The following is a 21,966-nucleotide window of genomic DNA, read 5'->3' as shown; positions in this document are numbered from 1 at the left end:
CTCCTACGCAGAAGGCGTAGGCAATTCGACTGCACCGCCTATGGGATCGGCCCGCAGCCCTTTCCTCATTGCAGATAATGGCTATGAAGATGCTGACACTGTATGACATTGCACCACTTTTGGCAATAGCCCTGGTTGCAACGGTCGTTCGCCATAGTAAAATTGCTGATACCATCGTCGTATTATGATCCTCTTGTTTCTTTCGTCACACACAGGTTCACATCACACATGCAAATGATTGCTTTACATGAACACTTCGGTTCATCCGCATGGTAGCTATTTTAAGAACACAAAGTGATTTCAGATAGACTGCCACACACCAAATGCTAAAGATTCCATGCCACAGGGCATGTAATCTACATAACTTCATTACATTTACCTCGGGCCTGCCTACATGAGCATGATGTGAATAAAGTCAACTTGTACTTAAACGTGATGGGAGTCTCCAGGATTTGCAATCGCAGTTGGCATTCCACACATCTGTTGTGCAGCGAGGAAGAGAGGCTCCTCAGGAAGGTAAGTGGAACACCGAAGCATTTCAATGTAGTTTCGTAGACTCAAATTCTCAAAACTTGTGATCGACTTTGAACTCATTCTAAATGAACACACCTCAAGCACAAACCAGCCTCAACTCTGCTGTTGCAACATGTACTCTAAATAATTGCTAAATAAATATAATTAGTGGAACACTGCCAAGTGGCATTATGTGTCTGCAAGCAACATCCACCTCTTCAAGTGACCTAAAATCCTGCTTAAGTGGTGATGCATTAGTATCTAATGAACTCATGTCTTATACATGCTATGTAATTACTTATTCAAGTCAGTATTTTGCACCACTGATGTGAAGAAATGAATAGTTACATTGCATGTTGCCTGCAGTTTATGAAATGGGCAATTGTACCTTCAGCCCACTGCAATAGTAAACACACTTGGGTGAATGCATTACATGTTGATAAGCACTGCACAAGCCTTTTCCAAAAGTTATGAAGCCAAGCTAAGCATGAACACATAGCTGCTGCCATGAAAAGCGTACTCGGGCCTAGAATATTGGATTCAAGTCTTGCAGCACCAAAAATGCTGTAGAAGTCTGGCCACAGAACCAGGTATGTTACCGTCACCAAAAGACTGGCTTTGAAACATTTGAAAAGAGCTGTATGAGTTGTGGTATACACGAGAACGCCAAGCCTGACGTTTAAGCTGTTATTACAACAGACGAGAGTTTGATTTTCACATGCAGAGTAGTCATCGTGCTGCATGAGTATATCCTCCATTATTTGTTTTTCAGCACAACAGAGTGAAATCAACAATTGCCAGTCTCAAATAACAAGTGCTTCCTCTCATGTTAGTCTCCTCAACTTTGTGTTAATTCCTGCCCCTTATTAACTAGCCCATTCCTACTCTGGGCAGTGGACATTGAATTTCAGTAAAGTGCATCATATGTTTGGTCATCATCACTTACATTGCACATGCAATTTAGTGCAGGCTTCACACGCATGCAATCACGATTGGCTCCTTTGAACAAGCTCTCAGAAGGTAGAAAATGTGGCTCACAGATTTCAATTGTTTCCGGTTTGTGTGCTCTCAGATTTAAAAGCTAGCACGTGGCAGGCGTATAAGCGTTTACTTGCACACGTTTACTCAATCCTATTTCTCAAGCTCGCCAGGCATCGAGTGCTTGACGGAAAGAAAATGCAAGAAGTAAAAGCAATTACATCCCTACTATGCTTCACATTTGTTCTGCAGTTCATCTAGGTGACCTAGATGGGATACACATCACAATTAAAAAAAAACAAGAAAACCGCAATCTTTTTTTCTCTCTCTCTCTCTCATGTTTATTGGCACAAGGAAGAAAAAATGAAAGAGGCTCGCAAGCGATTGGGTTGCAACTAGTGGCACTGTTACGGTCTTGCATACAGTTCACCTCACCCCTGCTTGTGCGACAGTAGATTCGGCCATGCCGAGATTTCTTTAAAACTGCTGCGTGTGTGGCTACGGATAGAGTTCGGAGTTCTTTTTTTTTTTTTTTCAACGTTTGGGCTACTGGTCACTAGCTAAATAAATAAAAAGAAAACATTGTTCAACAGGTCGCCTTATTACAAGTGAAATTTTTGTTCACATATGTCCTGCGAATTGCTGTAAACATGGTGGTGGTGGTGGATGGGAAGGCGCACACGTTGCAGCCGCTCGCCCGCGAATGAAGCACGCGTCGAGGATCTCGTCCGATTCCACGCGGCTTTTACTGGTGACACCATCTCCTTACTCCGCCGCCCCGCAGTGCCAGCACCAGGTGAAGCACCGAGCCGCCCGTGACCTTGTAGTCGGCCGCAGTCTTGTCATCGTTCATCTGCTTGCCGCTGAAGATGAGCCGCTGCTGGGCCGGGGGGATGCCTTCCTTCTCTTCCACTCGCTCCTTGATGCGTTCAACGCGGTCGGTGGGTTCGATGTCGATCTCAATCTCCTTGCCGGTCAGCGTCTTCACTTTGATCAGCATCCTGCTGCTGCCTTCTCAGACGCCACTCGACGACGACAGGAAGAAAGGAAGAGAGTCTAGCGCCAGGCACGGCGTACCAAAGTGGACGCCGGAGTTGTAGAGTGTGGTACCTGCAGTTTCAGATAGATCACAGCAACGACGGTTTTCGAGGCCGCGCGAGAACGAAGAGGCTAATTACGTCAACGACGAAGAGGAGGTTGCTTACCGCTTGCGAGAGCCTTCACCAGTGATAATGAGAGTCGCTTGCCCTGGTTTACAAGCGGGTACCTAGGGTTGGGGCTTCAAGTTGACAGGGTGAAGTGACAACCGGCAACCACCGACCGCTGCTGCCCTGCGAGACGGAAGCTGACCAACCATGTGACCAGAAGTCAGCATCCGTTCAGCCGTTCATTCGAGATGCGATCATCATCAGCAGAAGACCCCCAAAAGAGCGATAGACGCATGTAGCGCGTGTAAATTATGCAAATACAACCTGTGTATACAATTCTCTTGCGTTCGTCTTGTGTCATTTGATACTAATTGCAGCTTTTGTAGCTATGGGACTATATATATTTTTTTTGCGATAAAAAGTGGTTTGCCTTACTATCATCATCAGTCTATTTGCATATTTAAACCATAGAGTTACTATACTGACTCTAGAGGACAAGCTACCCATAGGGCCCATGCATTGAAATCGGGAACCGCAAGAGCGCCACCATGTTGCTACGCGCCGAGGTTGCCAGCTCCTGAGACGCTTGCTAGACTTGGTGACAGTAGTCAGTTTTAATCCGGCAACAGTAGCTGCGTAGCAGCATGGCGTCTTGCTTGTAGTGTCGTGATGTGTGCGTGCAGCCGTGTGTTTGGGCTTTATAAGTTGGTTCTTTATTCTATGTTGCGGGACGGTGTGGGTGTGGTCCATGTTGGCCGTACAGGTGGCAGTTATGCAAACTAGGGATGATCCTGTTGAAGTTTCCGGCGGTATGCGGTTTTCAGCGGTCACGCCTGTTGCAGGAGTGTCACTCGACGAGGTTACGAGCTCGAAGCTGCGGTCAGATTCTTCGTTGGCGTTCCGTAATTCTCTTCGCACGGGCGCGGTATGTTGCAAAAGCCGCTTTCGCGATCTATCGTAGCGACGATAGATCGGGTTTCCTTATTATTATAAGTACTGATCCAGCTGTAGGGCACATGTAGCCGACAAACGGAAGTCTCAGGAGAGCACCTGAGATTATAATAAAGCAGGCGGCACAGGAACTCCAGGGCACCAAAGGGACAGTGGGGGGATCAAAGCTCGAAGCAGAACGGTACGTAGGTTGGGGCCGCCGAGGCAGGTGTGTGCCAGGGAGTGTTCGCACGGACAGCTCCCCTGGCACGCGCAGCAGTGCCTCGCAAGGTCGAGATACTTTAAAGGCACCTGCGCCCATGATCTTTCTTTTGCCTCGGTGCAGTTAGCACGATTAATGAGAATAATATGGAGGGCATCCGGTGCAGTCGCGAATGCGTCATGGCAAATATAGCTCGCGTCGCCTGGCGTGTGTAGTAATATCAGAGTTGGTTGTATGAACTTCATCATATTAATGCGCTTTGTTACAGTACCTTAACGGAATGGGTCTAGAGGACGGTGTTGATACATTTTTTTCGTACCGCCCTAATCCTGTTATACCCCCCACTACAAACACACACACATACCCCCCCCCCCCTTTTTTTGTGTATACATACAATTCCTTGCCATGGTGGATCATAGCCTCCTTTATTTTTGAAAAATAGAGGAGGCTATGGACGGATTGACCAGTTCAAGTTGTCAACTTGTCAGTAACTGTCATAGGAATGACTGTAATAAACACAATTCCACGATCGGATTGTTTACTTTCATTTTTTGTTGTAACACTGAGGACTACATAGAACTTTATTTTGTATATGTGAGAGAAGTATGTGGATATCACGAGCTTAAGCCAATGTGCGATACACAGACAAAACATCTGCTACAACATGAACTGAATTGAGGGCCACACAACACATACGTAATTAAAGGTGCAAAATATAGGGGGAAGCTTCAAAATACGCTCTGCAGCACTGCAAAGTATAACATATATTGTATGTGTACAATAAATGTTCAAAAAAACAATGCATCAATGTCCCATTTGCCTCCAAGTTTATTATCAAGTTCAAGTTTACTGAAGTTTATTATGAGCATATGTACAACAGGAATCTACTAACACACCCGCAGTTAAGGTGGCTGTTCGAGGTGTGCTGGCTGCCTCAGTGTAAGAAAAAGAAATTGGACGAATGTTGACACCAGTGCCACTGCTTCTTGCCTCTGACCTGCACGTGCCTCCGCGGCATCTTTGTGCACAAGTGTGCTGGCGTGGCAAAACGTAGGAGTCATCCGAGAGAAAGAGTATCGTTTACATGGAGAAGTGGCTGTTCACATTGCCTGTCGCTTTCCCTCAAATGTTTCCTTGGCGACTAGGGTGACACACCCGCAGTCAAGGTGGCTGTTCGAGGTGTGCTGGCTGTCTAAACGAAAGAAAAAGAAAAAAATTAGATGAATGTCGATACCAGTGCTATTGCTTCTTGCCTCTTACCTGCATTTGCCTCCACGGCCTCTTGGCTTGCGGAGTCTGTATGAGGGAGCTGCTGTGGCTAGGCGAAGGCATTGTCGAAGGAAAAAGAAAAGGCCATTCAAATGGGGAATTATAGAAATAAATGCAGTTCTTATGTCTGTTTCTCGCACTGTTCTTGCCTAAACGTTTTCAAAGACAGTGTCCAGAATACACCAGCACTTTAACTGCTTTTGCTGTTTACCTGCAAGTGTTGCTGTGAGATCCTTAGTATGGCTGCGTGCAGCATTGTAACACTTAGTGGAGGCATTTGACGTGGTAGCCAAAAATATAATCATCCTTGTCTGCATGAATGCTTTAAATTTCTAGATGCAGTGGTAACTATTACTATTGGTGCAAGGCCCCCCAAATCTATGCGGCAAGTGCCATAGCTCGAAACTGAATTTTTCCTTTAGTGTTTCACAAGGTGTCTGATATGTCCACATTAGACGTGATCCGTTTCTTATTATTTATCCCAGTGTGGAGAGAGCATCATTAAATAGTTTTTTTTTTTATTTTTGCATGACTTGCTTTTTGGTTTGTTTCTGAATTTATCAAACAGCAGTCTCATGATGCTAAAGTGACTCATGATATGACAGTCATCAGCTTTAGTTTTTCAGAAAAACAACGCATTTCCTGACCCATTGTGTGCTATCCCATTACTCGCATAATTTCTCAGAGTATTCTACCTATACTGACTTGCTTGATTTTCACTAAAGAATCTTGCATCTTCAAATACCATTCTTTCCTTAAGATCATTCGACACTTCTCATAATTTCTGTACCTTGGGCTTCTGATACTCTGCATTCACCATTTTTGCTTGTTTCTGACTAGAAATGTCTTCTTTAATTTCGAGCTTAAATTTTACCTTTGGAACACACGGAAGGGCTTGCCATTGCATATCTGCATAAAAGGGAAACATTTTTCATGCGAAATCCAATTGATGAATGCAGCTTGCAGTGTGATATGACTGAATGATCCATTAAAGTAACTCATCTCACTTGGTAAATTAACCCTTTGACGGTTTTAGCCGTACATGTACGGCGGCGGTTTTCTGTCCCACAAGGTCTTTGCCGTACGGGTACGGTTTCGACCCTCCGTTTGAAATTTCGCGCCATAATGACGATGCACGCTTACTGGGAGGTGCTGCCACCTCTTAGGTCTTACAAGAAGCGTTTGAAATTTGTGCTACCTTCTTGGGGAGATAAACAGAACTGACTTCAAGCTTCAGCGCGTCGCGCAGACTGCGGCCACACCCCTTTCGCGGTTTCGGTTTCGCCGCGTGATCGCAACGGAGGCGCGCGAAACGTAATTTTTCTCTTTGTCGGCACTCTCTTGCAAATGCTGTGGAAGTTGATTTCTATCTTGATTGGCGCTGCTCTTAGCTTGTTTATAACCGCCGCTCGCGAGGTATTCTCGCTCTCAGCGGCAACGCGCTTTCGCGGTTTCGGTTCCGCCGCAACGGAGGCGCGCGAAACGTGATTTTTATCTTTGTCGGCACGCTATCGCGGGGGCGGCGGAAGTTGATTTCTATCTTGATTGGCACGGCTCTTAGCTCGTTTATCACCGCCGCTCATGAGGTATTCTCGCTCTCTGCGGCTGCGCGGAGACTCGTGTTTCAAGGAGTACCACACTCTAAAATACTATTGAACATATTGCAGTTCTGAGTGATGCCGACACCAAAATACTGTTCCCTAATTTTTTTTACTATTTATTCCCGACTTTATACATCTTGTACATTCAATATCCGCAATAAAATAATTTGACCACCCGGGAAAGTTTTCTTCAAAATAATTCGACCCTCAAAGGGTTAAAGCACTTATTAGTGTGATGTACAAGATACGTTACACTAATGTGGAAGGTTCTCTTGCTTATATAGCAAAATAATCGGTGTGCGAGAAAAAAATTATTTTTGCATACCCCTTGTACACACTGATTTAAGGAAAATGAGCTGGAGCTGTCCACATAATCTACTTATTTTACCTGCGAGTATGGTCAACAAAAATGTGTCCCAGTTGCTTAGTGGTATTTGAGATTATGTCAGTATTGCATATGTGCCTGTTGTCTAAAATAACCGAATTTTGAAAATGCTCGCAGGGATCTGATGTGCATATCTGCAGTTTATGGATACATGTAAAAGACTCAGCATCAAGTGCAAGTGAACGGACCTACAGGGCCGAAGTCGATCATGCAAATAGATTCGCTGCACAAATTTGTGACCAAAAAAGATATTCCACATGAAATGGCATGCAAGGAAGTGTTGAAAATATTGCACAGTTAATAAAACGCCTACGCTATTAATATGTGGGTTGATACACTCGTTATGCAAAACGGAGGTGAGGCGTGCAGACAGGACACAAGAATAGAGTATTTACAAGCAAACATGCAACACGAGCGCCGCCCACTTCTCTACTCTTGTGTCCTGTCTGCACGCCTCACCTGTTTTGCATAATGAATCCTTACCAACTAGCTCAGCTTTCTGTCGTTCTAAGTCTCGATGCACTCGATTTCGTCCGCATTAGGCACTCGCCTCTTGATTACTTCGTGGCACAGAAATACTCGGCATCAGGCTGTTTTTCTGCTGTGGCCTTTGTAGAAGCATGATTGTTCAAAGTGCAACAATTAAACAGATTCTTTGAGTTGCTTGTGGCTTCGCCAGTACAATTCCGGTGCGCTGGTCCGCCTGTCCAGCAATTTCCTACTGAAGGGAAACCTGCAAATAAAAACGCCGCTCCGCATGTAGAAAAATGCTCTACTGTGACGCTTCTCAAACGATTGTGATGCCCCACAAGAGCTGCCTACTCGCGTGATATTCTCAACAAGGAGATACATTCGTTTACTTACATGTGAAGGCATATGTCTGGGCACTTCGGGGCTTCGGTGGCACAGAAGGCACGAGTGTGCCATAGCGTCCGATGTCGACGCGCGATCGCATGTCAAACCTAAACTGTACGAAACTACTACGCATCCAAAAACCAGATTCGAAACCGAAATTCGCGTCATCCTTTATTAAATGAATGCGTAGTTCGTGATTTACATAAGTCACGGACTTAGTGATCGCTTTCTGTAAACTTAATATTAACCCACCACCTTCATAAAACCTCAGGTATGCGTTTTTAGATGACAAAGCATACGGTGACCTGTACTTGTTTTCAGCTCTTTCAATAGTAATTGCGCTGGCCACATTGACCAGTAGCAACAGGGCGGCGCCCTAGAGGTTCCCACTTTTCCGGCCCAGCTTTTCCTCTAGAGTTGTTCTACTAACTCTATGATTTAAACAAAGATTTAAGTACGCGCATTTCACAAGTGCGAATAGCAAACGCTTTCAGGATACGGACACTGCGAAAACGAAAATTTGCTCGCGTCCTCACCACATAGTGTCGAATTTATAGGTAATTTGTACGAGGCATTGTTTGTACATAGAATGCAGCTTGTTCAAAGGAGCTGTGTGGCGGTGAGCCAGCTGAGCCGGGCGCCCTGCTGGGAAGCAGAAATGCAACCGCTCTGTCTCTCTTAAAGGAGCCAATCGCGATCGAGAAAATCGAACCCGATTGGACTCGATTGCGATCGAAGATACCTCGTAGTGACTAGGTCCGGTGCTGCGACCAACGCAGCTAACGTGAGTGGTCGTGGCGCGTTCCCGCAGTGGGGGATTGCACATAGTCGCAGAACACCTATAAAAACTCACACAATGTCCCTAGATTGGACATCCATCATCGGGTAGTTAAACTGAGCGGGTAAAGACAAAGAAGTTAACAAATCAGATGTTAGAAATTAGAATTTAAAATGTTTGCTTGAGTAGAGAAGGTAAAGTATGTAAAAAACTATCAAAACAAAACCGCGATGAAAGTTAGATGTCTTTAATTTTTGTATACATTTCCCCTCCAACAGGCCGCGAGCCACCTTTTCTTCCAATGTAGTTTTATTCATTAATTTGTTCCGACTTTTTTTCTTTCTTTTCTCTCCGCAGACTTGCTTTCAAAAACGTTTGCTGTCGTAGCTAGGTATGCTAGCGCTCACGACAAACATTTCAAATATTTTGGAAGTATTGTGCCAATAATTTCCCTCTCATCAAACTGCATTTGTATCGACAACCCCGTTTATAGCAATGCAGTTCATCTGTGCGACAATACCGATCTTTCCTGATTAGATAGCTAATCGAGGAGTCTGGTTTCAGGGTTCTCTTTCTTTTCTTGCTTTATGGAATACACAAGTCAAACAGTTTTGTAAGTGAACTACTGAAGCATGACTAATAATAACAACAAGGTGCTGAATATGAAGGAAGGCATAAATACAACACAAGCCATGTTTTGTGTCTACGCCTCACTTTGTCTTCGTTTTCAGTGCAATATTGCTATTAGCCAAGAACCAATACCAAATTGCCTAGTTTTCTGTCCTCTTCATTGAAGCAGTTGGTACTTCATATGTAAGTCCATTAAAGGCCTCCACCACTGCAGTTAAAGAAAACGCTGAGCTGCATATTTCTTTAGCCAAGTGCTGTTGGTCACTATTGCTAGTTGAAGTTGAATTATCAAAAATTAGCAGTGCTGTAGAAAAAAGAGCTTTCAGGATATCTTTTTTTTATAACTAATGATTATTTTCAGGTTTTTCCATGCATGTGCCTTATTTTTTTAAAGCATTTATCTCTTCAAGCCAGCTGGATATTATGTGACAAATGGTTCGGTAGTCCAATAATAAGCTTATTCGATGAAGATTACTGCCAACACACGTTGCAGAGAGAATGCATGGTGCCTCTGGCCGGAACAATGACTGTGGAGGCATAAATTTTTTAGATGTGGCATAACTTTTCAAAGCCATTTGCTTGAGATGTTTAGGTGATACACAAAAACCACATGTGCATCCAAAGGCCCATTGCAAGTGTCAGAGCCTAATGCAATTGAGAGAGAGAGAAACAAGAAAATTCATGCAGGTTAACCAGATAGATGTCCCAGTTGGCTACTCTGCACGAGAGAGGGGGAGATGAGGGATCGAAAAAAGCTACAGAGAAGGCAAAAGGCGGGAGATAATTCGTGTGCACAGCAGTAGACGCAAGGTGTCTATAACTGTGTTTTTATGTTCCACTGATTTTAGAAGAGTCGCTAGAGCATGCGTAGCTTTTTGGATTGACGACAGATGATTCCAAGCACCCAGGATCTTTCTCTCTGTAAAGCGTCGACAATTCAGTTGGCTTAGCGTGATCCAATGAGGTTGACGTTGGATGTCAAAGCAGGGGCATGCAGGTGCCTGATGGCCTCCTCACAGTTACAGCGGTCCCATGTGGGGAGTGAGCCACTCCACTGAGGAAGCAGCACAAATTTGTGAAGGCAACACCCAGTCCTAGGCAGCACAGCGGCCCAATGTCACACCGGGAGAGGTTTGATGGTAATCACAGTTGCAGTGACAGATCAGCATGTGCAAACGATGGTTGCAATGCTCTGGGCTCTTCCAAAGAGCCAGCATGGTGTCACTGTAACAATTCATTGCAGTTCCCGGGCTGAATCCGTTCTCGATGCTAGTGCCATGGGCATGGTTCGTGTATTATCGTGAGCTGATCTAGCAGCTTCGTCGGCAAGATGGCTGCCGAAAATGCTGCAATGACCAGGCAGCAGCACACCTTTCTTTGACCCAGCACAAGTTTACAAGCATGAATTGCTGCATGTTACCTTGGTGGCTAATGAGTATAACTCTCAAGTGCACGGGAGGTTAATCTCCATGAAAGTGGTAGGCAAAGTCTAGTTCTTCTTCAGCATATGGTTTGGTTGATCTAAGTCAAAGCTTGTCTCCTTTACTATAGATTCTTACCAGATCCCAACCACATACACCCTCAATGACATAACAGTTGAGGCAATTTCCACTAACAAATATCTAAGAGTTCAGCTTCAGTCTGACTTAACCTGAAACTACCACACTGATTTGATTATAGCAGCTTCTGACCGTTCTCTTGGCCTCTTAAAACATAACCTTCAACGTGCTCCTGCGCAGGTGAATAAACTTGCTTTTATTACTTTCATCCGACCTAAAATTGAGTATGCTTCAGCCATATGGGACCCGGGTCAAGCCTATATTAGTGATAACATCAAATCCCTGCAGAACCATGCTTCTCGTTTCATTTTTTCAAATCACTCGCGTTTCACTAGTGTCACGCTGTTAAAAGCTAATGTGGGTCTTGATAACCCTTCCCATCGTCACAAACTTGCTCAATTAACTCTTTTTTCACAAAATTTTTTATCATCCGTTCCTTCAGGACAACTTCTTTCACTCACCTTCAGCCGTCTTTCCTCGTCGTGACCAAACATATCACTTGCTGCACTTCAACTTTTGCAAAATCATTCCTACGCAAAACCATTATTTGAGCGGAACCGGCTGCCTCCTGCAATTGCAACTGAAACGAATGCAACTAATTTTCATGAACTTCTAAAAAAAGAAAGCGATGCGTAGATGTTTATTATAGTTGTGCTCCATTCACCATAATGTGTTTGATTATTTTTTTTGCTGTTTATTATGCTGTGTTTTTCTTTTCAATATACTCATTGAGTGTTGTTGTTCTACCACATTTTGATTTTTGTTGCTTACTCATTTTCTCTAACCTGTCATGTAATTCTTGCTCCCCCCCCCTCCTATGTAATACCCTCGCTGTGAGGGCCTTTAGGGGTCTTTTGAAATAATAAATAAATAAATATAGAAGTGAACAGCAATCTGATGACAATGGCATAGTAGAAAAGACTTGAAGACACAGCAAACCAAGATTCGGGTCCAGTTAACTGCTGTTGCTGTAAAATGGAGGTCACGACATGGGAAAAAAATTGTTCATCTGAGAGTAGCACGAAACTGCAAAGGAAACCTGTACAGGTTTTTCAGAAAGAAAGTTTGCCAGTTCAAGAAATATTTGTCCTTGCCCGGGTTTGGACTCAGCTGGGACGAACACCTTTTCAGGATGGTTGCGCTACCATTTTGAGATAATCAGCTTTCTTAATTGTTATTACAGGAAAGCAATACCAAACCACTCGCATAGCAAAGCATAAATCAATGGCCAGGCAAATTCAAACACAAATGAAAGAGAGAAATATCTAATCAATAGCACCGCTAGAGTGCGTGTATATCATTTCCACAGTCCCGCATAGTAACTTATCAAAGTGGTATACAGACATTTTTGTTTAAAAATGTGGCATATATGTACATGATATTCAAAACATCTTTTTGAATAATACTTTGCATAATATGTGCTATGACAAAATCTCTTTATATGTGCCAAATTTCTTATACTGTATCATGTATCACTGCTGAGCCTTGTGCTGCTGTCATAAGTAAAATATGTGCTGCGCCAAAATCATTTTGTATGTGCCATATTTTTTCTGTTGTCTCGTATGACATCTCTGAGCATTGTGCTACCTTCAGGATGTGTGCTATGCTGAAATTTTGTAAGTGCCATATTTTCTCAAATGTTATTACATTTTCTTGCTTCGAATTCTCGAGCTGCTTCAAGTCTTGCTGCTGAATGCGTCACTCCTTACCCCTTACATGGTCGAGACCCCGATTGCCAGAAGGCACTTCAATGTTGCAGTGAGACAAGTTTATACAGGTGTTTTGTATAGCTTAAGAGCCATCAAGTAAAGTTTGTTCACTTTTATAGTTTGAGCCTTTCTGCATCAATTGTGGTGTGACTAAAATCAACCTTTACTTCAACTTGGTGCCAGTCTCGAAAATTTGCAGTGTCAGTCAGCATTCCACATACCTTTGCTCTGCAGTGAGCAAAAGAGGCTTTTCAGGAATGCAAGTGGAATGCCGAAGCATTTTAGTGTGGTTTCATAGACATATATCTCAAAATTAGTGCGCCACGCAGACTTTGAACCCATTCTAAATGGACACGCCTCAAGCACAAACCAGCCTCAACTCTGAAATCGCAACATCTGCCCTAAATTACTAAAGGAATATGATTAATGGAACCTTGCTGGTTAGGTCATTGCATGTAGTCCTGCGAGCAATGTCCGCCTCTTCAAGGATCCAGCTTAAGTGGTGTTATTGCACGTGCCATAAGGTCGTGCCCTTATTCAAGAGGTGCAATTACCTTTTCACAAGAGTATTGTGTACCATTGATAAGAGGAAATCAATTGGTACATTGCATGTTGGCCCGCAATCTCTATGAAATGGGCAATAGTACCTTGAGCAAACTGCAACAGTAAACACACTTGGGTGGTTACATTACATATTCGTAAACACTGTGCTAGCCTTTGCCAAAAGTTATGTTGTGATATGCATTCCAGTAAAAAAAAAAAGTATCTCAAACAAGTTGGAAATTTCCGATTCGAATGAATTGCATATTTCCACTTGTGTTTTGGGACACCCATTAGAAATATTCTGCAGGCCCAATTGGACCAAGTGGTTGTTTGAACACAGGTGGACCCAACTGGTCTCTCAATTGGGCCTGTTAATTGGGACAAACATGAAAGAACAAAGGAAAAGAAATAAAACTAGATGGACCCTAACGTTGATATGACACGGATATAGTTTAAGCTCCTTTCGAGAAGCATACTCATGCATGTACACACTATGGCAGTTCATATCATATATGTCACTGCGTCTTACTTCACAACAGCACACACTGCAATCGTTCAACACGTATAGCTTGGGCATTCACCAATTCAAATGCACGTGAAATGCAGAGACGCCTCACATTAGGTGGGTGCTGAACTGGTCTGAAAACAAGTCAAACGAATTTCTCTTATTTTTTGCATCGCCATGTCCTTCAATCTATTTGAACACAATTTTATCTTTATCTTTGGTTGTTATTTTGTTTTGTTGTCTATAGTGCTTTATGTTGCCATATAAATGTGTCAGGACCTTTAGTCAATTCCACTGCAGCTTTTAATCCTGGCCCCTAGCTCCTGTCAAAGGAAAATAAATTTGATTTGGTTCGAGTGGTGGAAGCAGATAAATTGTGCTAATGCCTTTAGATTTCATTCATTTTATATATATATATATATATATATATATATATATATATATATATATATATATATATACTTTTACTTCTTATGAACTGACTTTCTTTCAAGATAAATAGATTCCATTCGAATCGGTTCAACTGTTGCCTTAGCATACCTTAGCAATAACACCTTCATGATGTCATTTCACATGATGAAAAGAGAAAGCATGAGCTAAAGCTTCCTCCTAACATTCGTGTTGTGGACTATCTCTCAGTGGCTACAGACCACAAGTGGCACATGTAACAAATCATTGACACATGCAACGGTGGTGATTATACACATGATGCATCAACTTGAGCTATGAAGCAGGGGCTCAAGGCCTGTGAGAAGCGTAGCTTCGCTGCTACCTTTTTGTGGCAAGTGGTAGTAAATTTTGGAATCAACCACACAATAAATTAAACAAAACGCAAGGTTTCTTTTGTTCTTAACTTTGCTGTAGGCTCTCAAGTATATGACTCAGTTAGCTCACTTACCTGCATTATGACAGAAGGGATAAAGATCTGTTCATGGTCTTGGTATCATCCCTGAGGACCATATGACTGGGTCAGGATAGCATATATCTACATGCCTCCACATTGTCAACTCAGTCTTTATCGCGCGTTTGCCCAGCCGTACAGAGCAATTTTTACAATCTGAATCTTTGACTGTATTTTTTTTTCTCTCGTGTCTAGATGCACTAACTTATGCAGGACCATTTCGCAGGAGCTAAGAATCATGCACAGTGCATCTTGTTCACTGCATGGTGTTGCTAAGATGTGTATGAAGTTATGGCAAATCTTTTTCTCTACCAGCTGCTCATGACGATCAGCATTCTTTACTTATGCCCATTGCATGACTGAGGCCACTCCCAGCAATCTCCTATTACACCTGTTACATTAGCCGACTCCATTCTGTACCTGCAGACCACAAATTTTTGAGTGTCACAATATCACCTAATCTGCTGCAACCAATGCATGGTTAGCTCTATGCGTCGCATGACACGCCTGACGAAACCTTCCTCTAAATACGTTTGTTAAAATTGGTTGCATTCTATTAAGTTGAACCTTGATGTAACAAATATGGATATAAAGAATATAATGAATTATTACACGTAACGAAGTTAACATCAAAATTTTATCATTGATATTGTCGTCATCATTTCAGCCTACCTTTAATTATTTTGTTGTTTCAAGGAAGGCTGCGTTATGGCATAGGAAAAGAAGAACACTTATAAATACGAATCCAATCCTGCATTATGCAGGATACCAAGTTGTGCCTGCAAATTTCCAAATCTTGTGCTGCCATCTAATCTTCAGCCGTGCCCAACTATGCTTCCCTCCCATTGGCATCTATTCTGCAGCTTTAATGGAACAGTGGCCCCGCTGCTTCCCTACGTATTACACGTCCAACCAAGCTCCATTTTTGTCCTTCTAATGTCAACTAGAATGTCGGCGATCCCCAATTGCTCTCTGATCTACACCGCTTTCCACTCCACGATATCAATGGGTAACAAATACGTGCTTATAATGAATATTGGATTAAACGAGTGTATTTCTGCATCAGATGCAACTTGGTTGTGACAATGTTTGACCAGCTGTACCTTATTCTGTTCATTCTGCAACCTTAGTAGGGAGCCACAGTAGGATCGATTATGAAGTAGTGGCTATGGTAAAATTTGCAAGCAAACGAAACGAAAGTATGAAATGTGCAGATTTCAGGGAAAAAATATGTGACATAAATTGAAATTGTGTCCTGTCCCTTATAATTTGTGGTTGCATGTGTTTGCGCTGTAAACAGTTTTCATGTCAAGTATGCACCAACTCGCCCAGAAAGAAGTTTTAATAAAGAAATTCGCTTCAATTTTGGTGAAATTATTCTGGTCGTTTGCTGTATGAATAAATTCAGTTTTCCATACCACGAAAGCATGCAACATTAATTAATACGCATATACACATTGCATTAAATATCTCTTAGCTGGTAATTTATAACTTTGTTACAATAGTTCTGCAAGAACAGGAACACGAAAGGTAAGAATGTCATTAACCCAACTGTAGCACTAAACTGCAAGCGAAACTTAATATGGGCCCATAATATTCAGTGTTTACCATATTGAGATGGGAAATAGGGGTAAAAAAATTATGGGGTTTTACGTGCCAAAACCACTTTCTGGTTATGAGGCACGCCTTAGTGGAAAACTCCTGAAATTTTGACCACCTGGGGTTCTTTAACATGCACCTAAATCTAAGCACACAGGTGTTTTCGCATTTCGCCCCCATCGAAATAGGGGGAGGAAAACTTGATTGTGCTCCATCATTCACATAACTGAGGGAATGGTTACTTTGTCTACAAACTTGGAGATGTTGGTTTCAGCACCCACTATATTTACTTTAATCAAGCACACACTTAAAAATAATATGAGCGTTACAATAGAGTATGAAATAAACACTGCAACGGTGACATGTTATCGTCATTGGCATTAAAGATTGCTGTAATCGAAACTAAGCCACACACCAGTTCCAGCTTTAGGCATTGCGTCATTGCCTATGCCCCCTTTGTAAGTCCATTAGGCTGCCATATTTTGCAAAATGTCCAAGAAATGTGTTATCTCAAATGACATGTACGGCATCAAAGATCAAATGCTAAGCACTGTTAAGAAGTGATAAGAGGCATCTGGCAGCAATGATGAGTTATATCTGGTCCGCTGTTCCTCAGATGCCATAAACATTTTTCCAAGAAACAATTGTTATTATACTTCCTCTCTCACAATAAAAACACAGTCATTTTTTGTTTCTTGCAATGAAAATCAGATATGCATTACAACGGAGGTCACATCAAATTTCATAAATACAGCCTTCCTATTTAAGAAATGAGGGGGGTTTCACATTCGCATCTTACCAGACAGCAGAGAGAAGCGACATGAAAAGCGATTGTACCCCTGAGCTGTCTTGGTTGTCGGCAGGTTATATTAGTCGCACCTGTGTTGTTGCGCACAGCAGTATCGCAGTAATGAATGGGATCATATAATGTATCCAGAACTGAGCAGACCGTATGCACCAGTTGTTAAATGTTAGGTTCGTTTCACGAGATGACATGCTGCCGAGTCAAAACAGTCCCTCTGATATCATTAAGGAGTTGCACTGTACCTGTATGGCTATTATATCTTTGCAGTCATGAGAGGTGTGCAACTCCTCTAGAAGCAGTTTGTGCAGTTTTAACTATGACGTTAGCACCCCTGCCTGAAACACATTCTGTAACTATCTCCTCCCAATAGTGGGTCAACACATTGGAAAAGTAATTTTAAAGAGAGAAGACAAAAGAAAAAAAATGCATCCTTAATTGCACCAGATTACAAACATTTGGTGTGCCCCTGAAATGTTCATCAGGACAGTGCAAGGTGTCAACGAGACTTCTACAGTGCTCAATTCCACAATTATAACTTTACGTAGGCAGGTGTGGGTTCACATTGTCAAAGTTTGTGCAAGGATTTATATTTGGAACACTCTCCTCTTTTGCCTATGGCATGGTTCTGAATTGCTAATCGGACTTAGCCTCTCGGATGCTACCGCTATCTTATCTTTAGGCAGAAGCAGCCTGGGTCTTGCCTGGTAAGGCACAACTACATAGAATCTTCAGGGCAGTTGACGTCACAATTCGACCATTTCCTCAACAATAGTGCACTTTTCCTTTTTTTTTCCATTGAGGCTCCCATCACAAACTAGTCTTTTCACTTTTCAGTCGCTTTATGGATGTTGAAAATCTTTGCTATCAAGTTAGTGGTAAAATGAGATTATTACATGTGTTCATCACTGCAATTCCTGGTTAATACTCCCTTGCAGGTACATGCTATTTCTGTTAACTGGTGTGTTGCAGCTGTCAGTGGCATACTACCAGAATTATGACGCTTGAAACTGAGGCCTACAACGTGAAGCAGGAATTGGCCCACGTTTTTCATAGAATAAAGCCACACTTGTGATTTTAGGCATGCACAATTTGAATGAGTGCTTCTAGGTTTCACTTCAGCCTTTTCGCGCTAATTACACAATATTACTGTTCCATACATAGCTCTACGCTAACTCGGCGCATCTTTTTTTGTTCCAAGCTTCATTTTGACACGTTTTTCATCCTACGTGCACCTCAAATCATCTAATTTTGAGACGAAAGTGGCCAGATGTCCAGATCCCACGAACCCCAAATCGACCTGAAGTTGCCAAAGAAGACCCTGCCTTCAAACACTGGATATGTTTGCTGGCAGCCATGGGTGCCAAACCAACGACCTCTTGCAGTCGGCTTGGACCGCTCTGACCACGGGGCCAAGACTCAACGTTTCCTTTGCTTTTCTTTTTTGACAATGAGGTGTTTAATGGTGAGGACATGAGAGATGAGGCTGTGACACTAGAAGTGCAAAGAGAAGTCCCGGTAGAGAAAATTTGTGCACACTTCGATTTTGCAGCTCGAACCTGCCGCACAGAGTCCCTTGTGAGGGGGATCGAGGTGAAAGACGACGCTGTACAAGCTCGACGCCGACGTGTCGATCTTCGCCTTGAGCTGACCGCTGAAGTCCCAGTGGTAGAGGTTCGGCTCGCCACCACCTGCGACCACCATGTCGTCGTAGAAGTGGGCCACGTGCGCGGGCCTCGCGAGATCGGTCAGCGGCGTCGCAGGCGACGACGTGGGGACGTGCCAGATGCACAGGTTGGGGCCGCCGCCACACAGGAGCCATTCGTCGCCGGCGTCCAGCGCGACGCAGCCAATCCACTTGCCGAAACGCGGGCGCTGGAGTTCCTCCTGCTTGAACGGTTCTATGTGGAAAACCTCCCGATGAAGGCTTCGCACGTCCCAGCAGAGGACGGCACCGTCCTCGCCCGCAGAGTACAGCTGGGTGTTGTTCGACGCCAGAGCGAGGTCGTGAACGTAGTCCGTGTGTCTCGCGAGCGTCGACAGCAGCACCCTCGTCTCGATGTCCCAGACGTAAATTTTGTTGTCTCCGCAGCCGGCGATGAGAAGCCTCTGCTCCGAGTCTTTACCGGAGAGAACCAGGGCGTTTACTTCGGGTTGGACGATGCTTTCCCCCTGCGGTATGCTGAGGGCCCAGCACTTCTCGGCCGACCTCCTCTTCAGCTTGTCCCAGTTCCAGGCAAATATCTCTCCGCTGGCTCCGCTGATCAAGAAGTGGTCGCACATGACCAGGGCGAAAATACTGCCCGAGTGCGCCGCGAACTTGTAGAAGGGCTCCCTGGAATATTCCTCGTCATCGCCGGACAAGAAGTTGGACGCTACGAAGACCGCAATCTCCCCGTAACTACTCGCTGCCACGAGGTACTTGTTGCAAGGGGAAAAACACTGGGCATATATCACTGTGTAATACTTCCGCAAGTTTTCCATGATGCTTGCGTGGTTCAGCAGCAAGCCCAATCATTCAAAACAGGGAACCAGGAATCACAGAACCATAGAATAAGGACTAAAGTTGGAAGTCCGAAGAGACAGAGGAGGCACTGGATGAAACTCGTTCAATCCGACACTACCGCCAACGGCAACAACGCGGCGAGCTTGGCGAGCTTGAAGAACGTGGCGGCATCTCGTTTACAAAGTAACAACCAGGACCGCAGAGAGTGTGACCTCTGAGAACTACGCGGCATCATCTATATAAAAATCTTGAAGGCCATACAAAAATTTGGTGCTTAAGTTGCTGTGGCTTTTCTCAGCTGGCGCTAAATACAATATTACTGCTTGTATGACCGAGAGGTGTCGCAGCAGTCGTCGGCCTCTTTACGGCCTCTGCGATGTACAGCCATTGTGCACCAAAGTTGGTTCTTTATTCTGTGGTGCAGCGTGCTACTCGACCAGGCAACTCATGTTTGTTTATTCTATGCTAAAGCACTGAAGGCCTGCAGTTCGATCATGACGCTTCCTGCAAATTTACAGCCACCCCTTGCCACACCGAAAATAATAATAATAAACGACCGATGATTGTTAATCCTAAGAAACCTCATTGTCAACGATCATTGCCGTCCGGTTGAATTAACATAGAAGTTATGGATGCAGAGCGACCGTGTTTAATATATATTGCGCGCGACTAAACGTGTTTCGTGATGGTATATCCGCCCTTATGACATATGTCTCGTATCCTGTACGATTGCAAACAAGCCTGCGTATAACGTACGTAGTATTAATTGAATGGTGCTTCATTGGCAAGAAAGATAAAAAGTCAGAGGTTGCCAATTTTTCATTTATGGGTGGATTCCGCGGTGCCGTATGATGCAGGCATAATAAAAGAAAGCTTAGCTTTATTAAGGGACTTCACAGCAAATGTTTATTGTAGCAAATATATATATATGCCGGTACAATTCGTCGTTCCATGGAATAACTCCGTTGAATTATTGTATGGTCAACCTCACACGCAACATTTGGAGGACGTTAAAGCTTCGCCTTTAGAGCGGAACGTGATAGCATTCAAAGTTCTCTGACTCTGAGCGCTTATTCTCACGCGTCCCGGCAACTGTAGCTTATGCAACTGTAATGTTTACCGGGAAGCACTGGAGGCGAACACTATGCACGAAGACGAGCTTTGTGGGGTTGGTTTTTTTTTTTTTTTTTTTTTTTTGTGAGCGGTGTGCGAGTAGAGGGGGCCTCGCCGCTCCTGCTAAGGCAGACCTCAAACGGCAGCAATTACGTTTTATCGCATATTTTCAAATTACATTCCCACGCTATCATGTACGTCTGTAGGTCGTGTGTAAGGCGTACTTTCCAATTCTTCTGACGCATTTTACTTTGAGAAAATTAATTGTTTCAGTAACTTATTTGCACTACACGGAGTGCCTGCGTGGTTCGGAATGATTATTCCCGAAACGGCGGTCGACGCCGACGTCGGATTTGCTATCGATCGTGTTAATTTAACTTCAGTGGAGTGACGGTCAGCAAAGTCCACAAGAGTTCGCGTTAAAGAATACACATACAAATACTCACTCCTGCCCGTAATGGCAATTTACGCACGCGCGTTGATGAACGACGAACGAAAAAAAAAAGAAAATGCGTACGAGTACAGAAAAAAGAAGCCCCGCGGGCGAATTGACCGCAACCCCCGCCACTGTCGCGGCCACACCCATTTTTTTTTTTTTCTTCATTGCTTGTCGTTCAGCCATTACAGTGCGAAACTGCTCAGGACTTGTAGACTTGCGGTGATATCTTCTGGTTTGTGAGACGTCAGTGACGACGCGCTTTGTAAGCTTTGTGAGAAACTCTCGCGCACGAATGCGACGCAGTGACTTTTTCGAACCCGTGGAAAACCACGTAACACGAACCACCTTTGCAGGCTGAGGTTTTGTTCGAAACAGGGTTTTGCCGATCCAACCCCGAGGGGAGGAGGGGCGCAGCGGGGTTTGCGAGGCCTCTCCCAGGCGCACACCCTGTAGAAGCCGGGCGCCTGGCCGGGGTACGCCTGTGCCCAATTTTACCGGTGGGTATCCGGCGGTGGGTTTCGAACGAACCACCTCCCGAAGCCGAGTCGGACGCCCTAACCGTTAGACCACGGCTTCGGTGAGGATGCGGGCGCTCTATTCCCGCATTTAACCGCGTCGAAGCAAAAATGACGTGTGGTCGCGTTACACTGATGTGCGGTCGCGTAAAACGAGTCGTAATGTGTGATTTCCATCGGAACAAACGACAACTTTCGTTCGCAATGCACCTAGGCACATGAAAAGGCGGCGAAGCAGGCGCTACAAGAAGTAAAATAAATCGCACGGACACCAGATAACGGCCGGTCAATTATATTCGCTCACACCACGTGTCACGGTATGTTAATTTATGATAGTATACTCGAAGTTTGCGAGCAGTGTTCTTTGGTGTGGCGTAGTGTGGCTAGCGCTCACATAGAATGAAGAACCAACTTGGCGCTCAGACGACATGGTTGGCCGTAGGCGAAGTTCTCAGTTGCATACCC

General features: G+C 44.0%; 1 protein-coding gene and 1 long non-coding RNA gene across 3 annotated transcripts; both read right to left on the bottom strand.

Annotated features, from left to right (window-relative positions):
- Nucleotides 1-4,602: 4,602 nt before the first annotated feature.
- On the bottom strand, nt 4,603-7,996 carry LOC126525768 (uncharacterized). Of its 2 annotated transcripts, XR_008611220.2 has the most exons (4): nt 7,912-7,995; nt 7,531-7,780; nt 5,053-5,970; nt 4,603-4,984 (listed from the first exon to the last, which is right to left on the bottom strand). It is a non-coding gene; the product is annotated as an uncharacterized lncRNA (long non-coding RNA). The 2 variants fall into 2 exon arrangements; XR_008611221.2 differs by lacking the exon at nt 7,531-7,780 and having other exon boundaries at nt 7,912-7,996.
- A 9,351-nt stretch (nt 7,997-17,347) lies between these two features.
- On the bottom strand, nt 17,348-19,682 carry thoc6 (THO complex subunit 6). The gene has a single exon (XM_050173675.3). The coding sequence runs from the start codon at nt 19,410-19,412 to the stop codon at nt 18,423-18,425; it is 990 nt and encodes a 329-aa protein (XP_050029632.1). The 5' UTR covers nt 19,413-19,682; the 3' UTR covers nt 17,348-18,422.
- Nucleotides 19,683-21,966: the final 2,284 nt, after the last annotated feature.

The sequence above is a fragment of the Dermacentor andersoni genome, chromosome 8 (genome assembly GCF_023375885.2).
Source record: "Dermacentor andersoni chromosome 8, qqDerAnde1_hic_scaffold, whole genome shotgun sequence".
Taxonomy (NCBI): domain Eukaryota; kingdom Metazoa; phylum Arthropoda; class Arachnida; order Ixodida; family Ixodidae; genus Dermacentor; species Dermacentor andersoni.
This window is presented reverse-complemented; position numbering and strand designations above follow the sequence as displayed.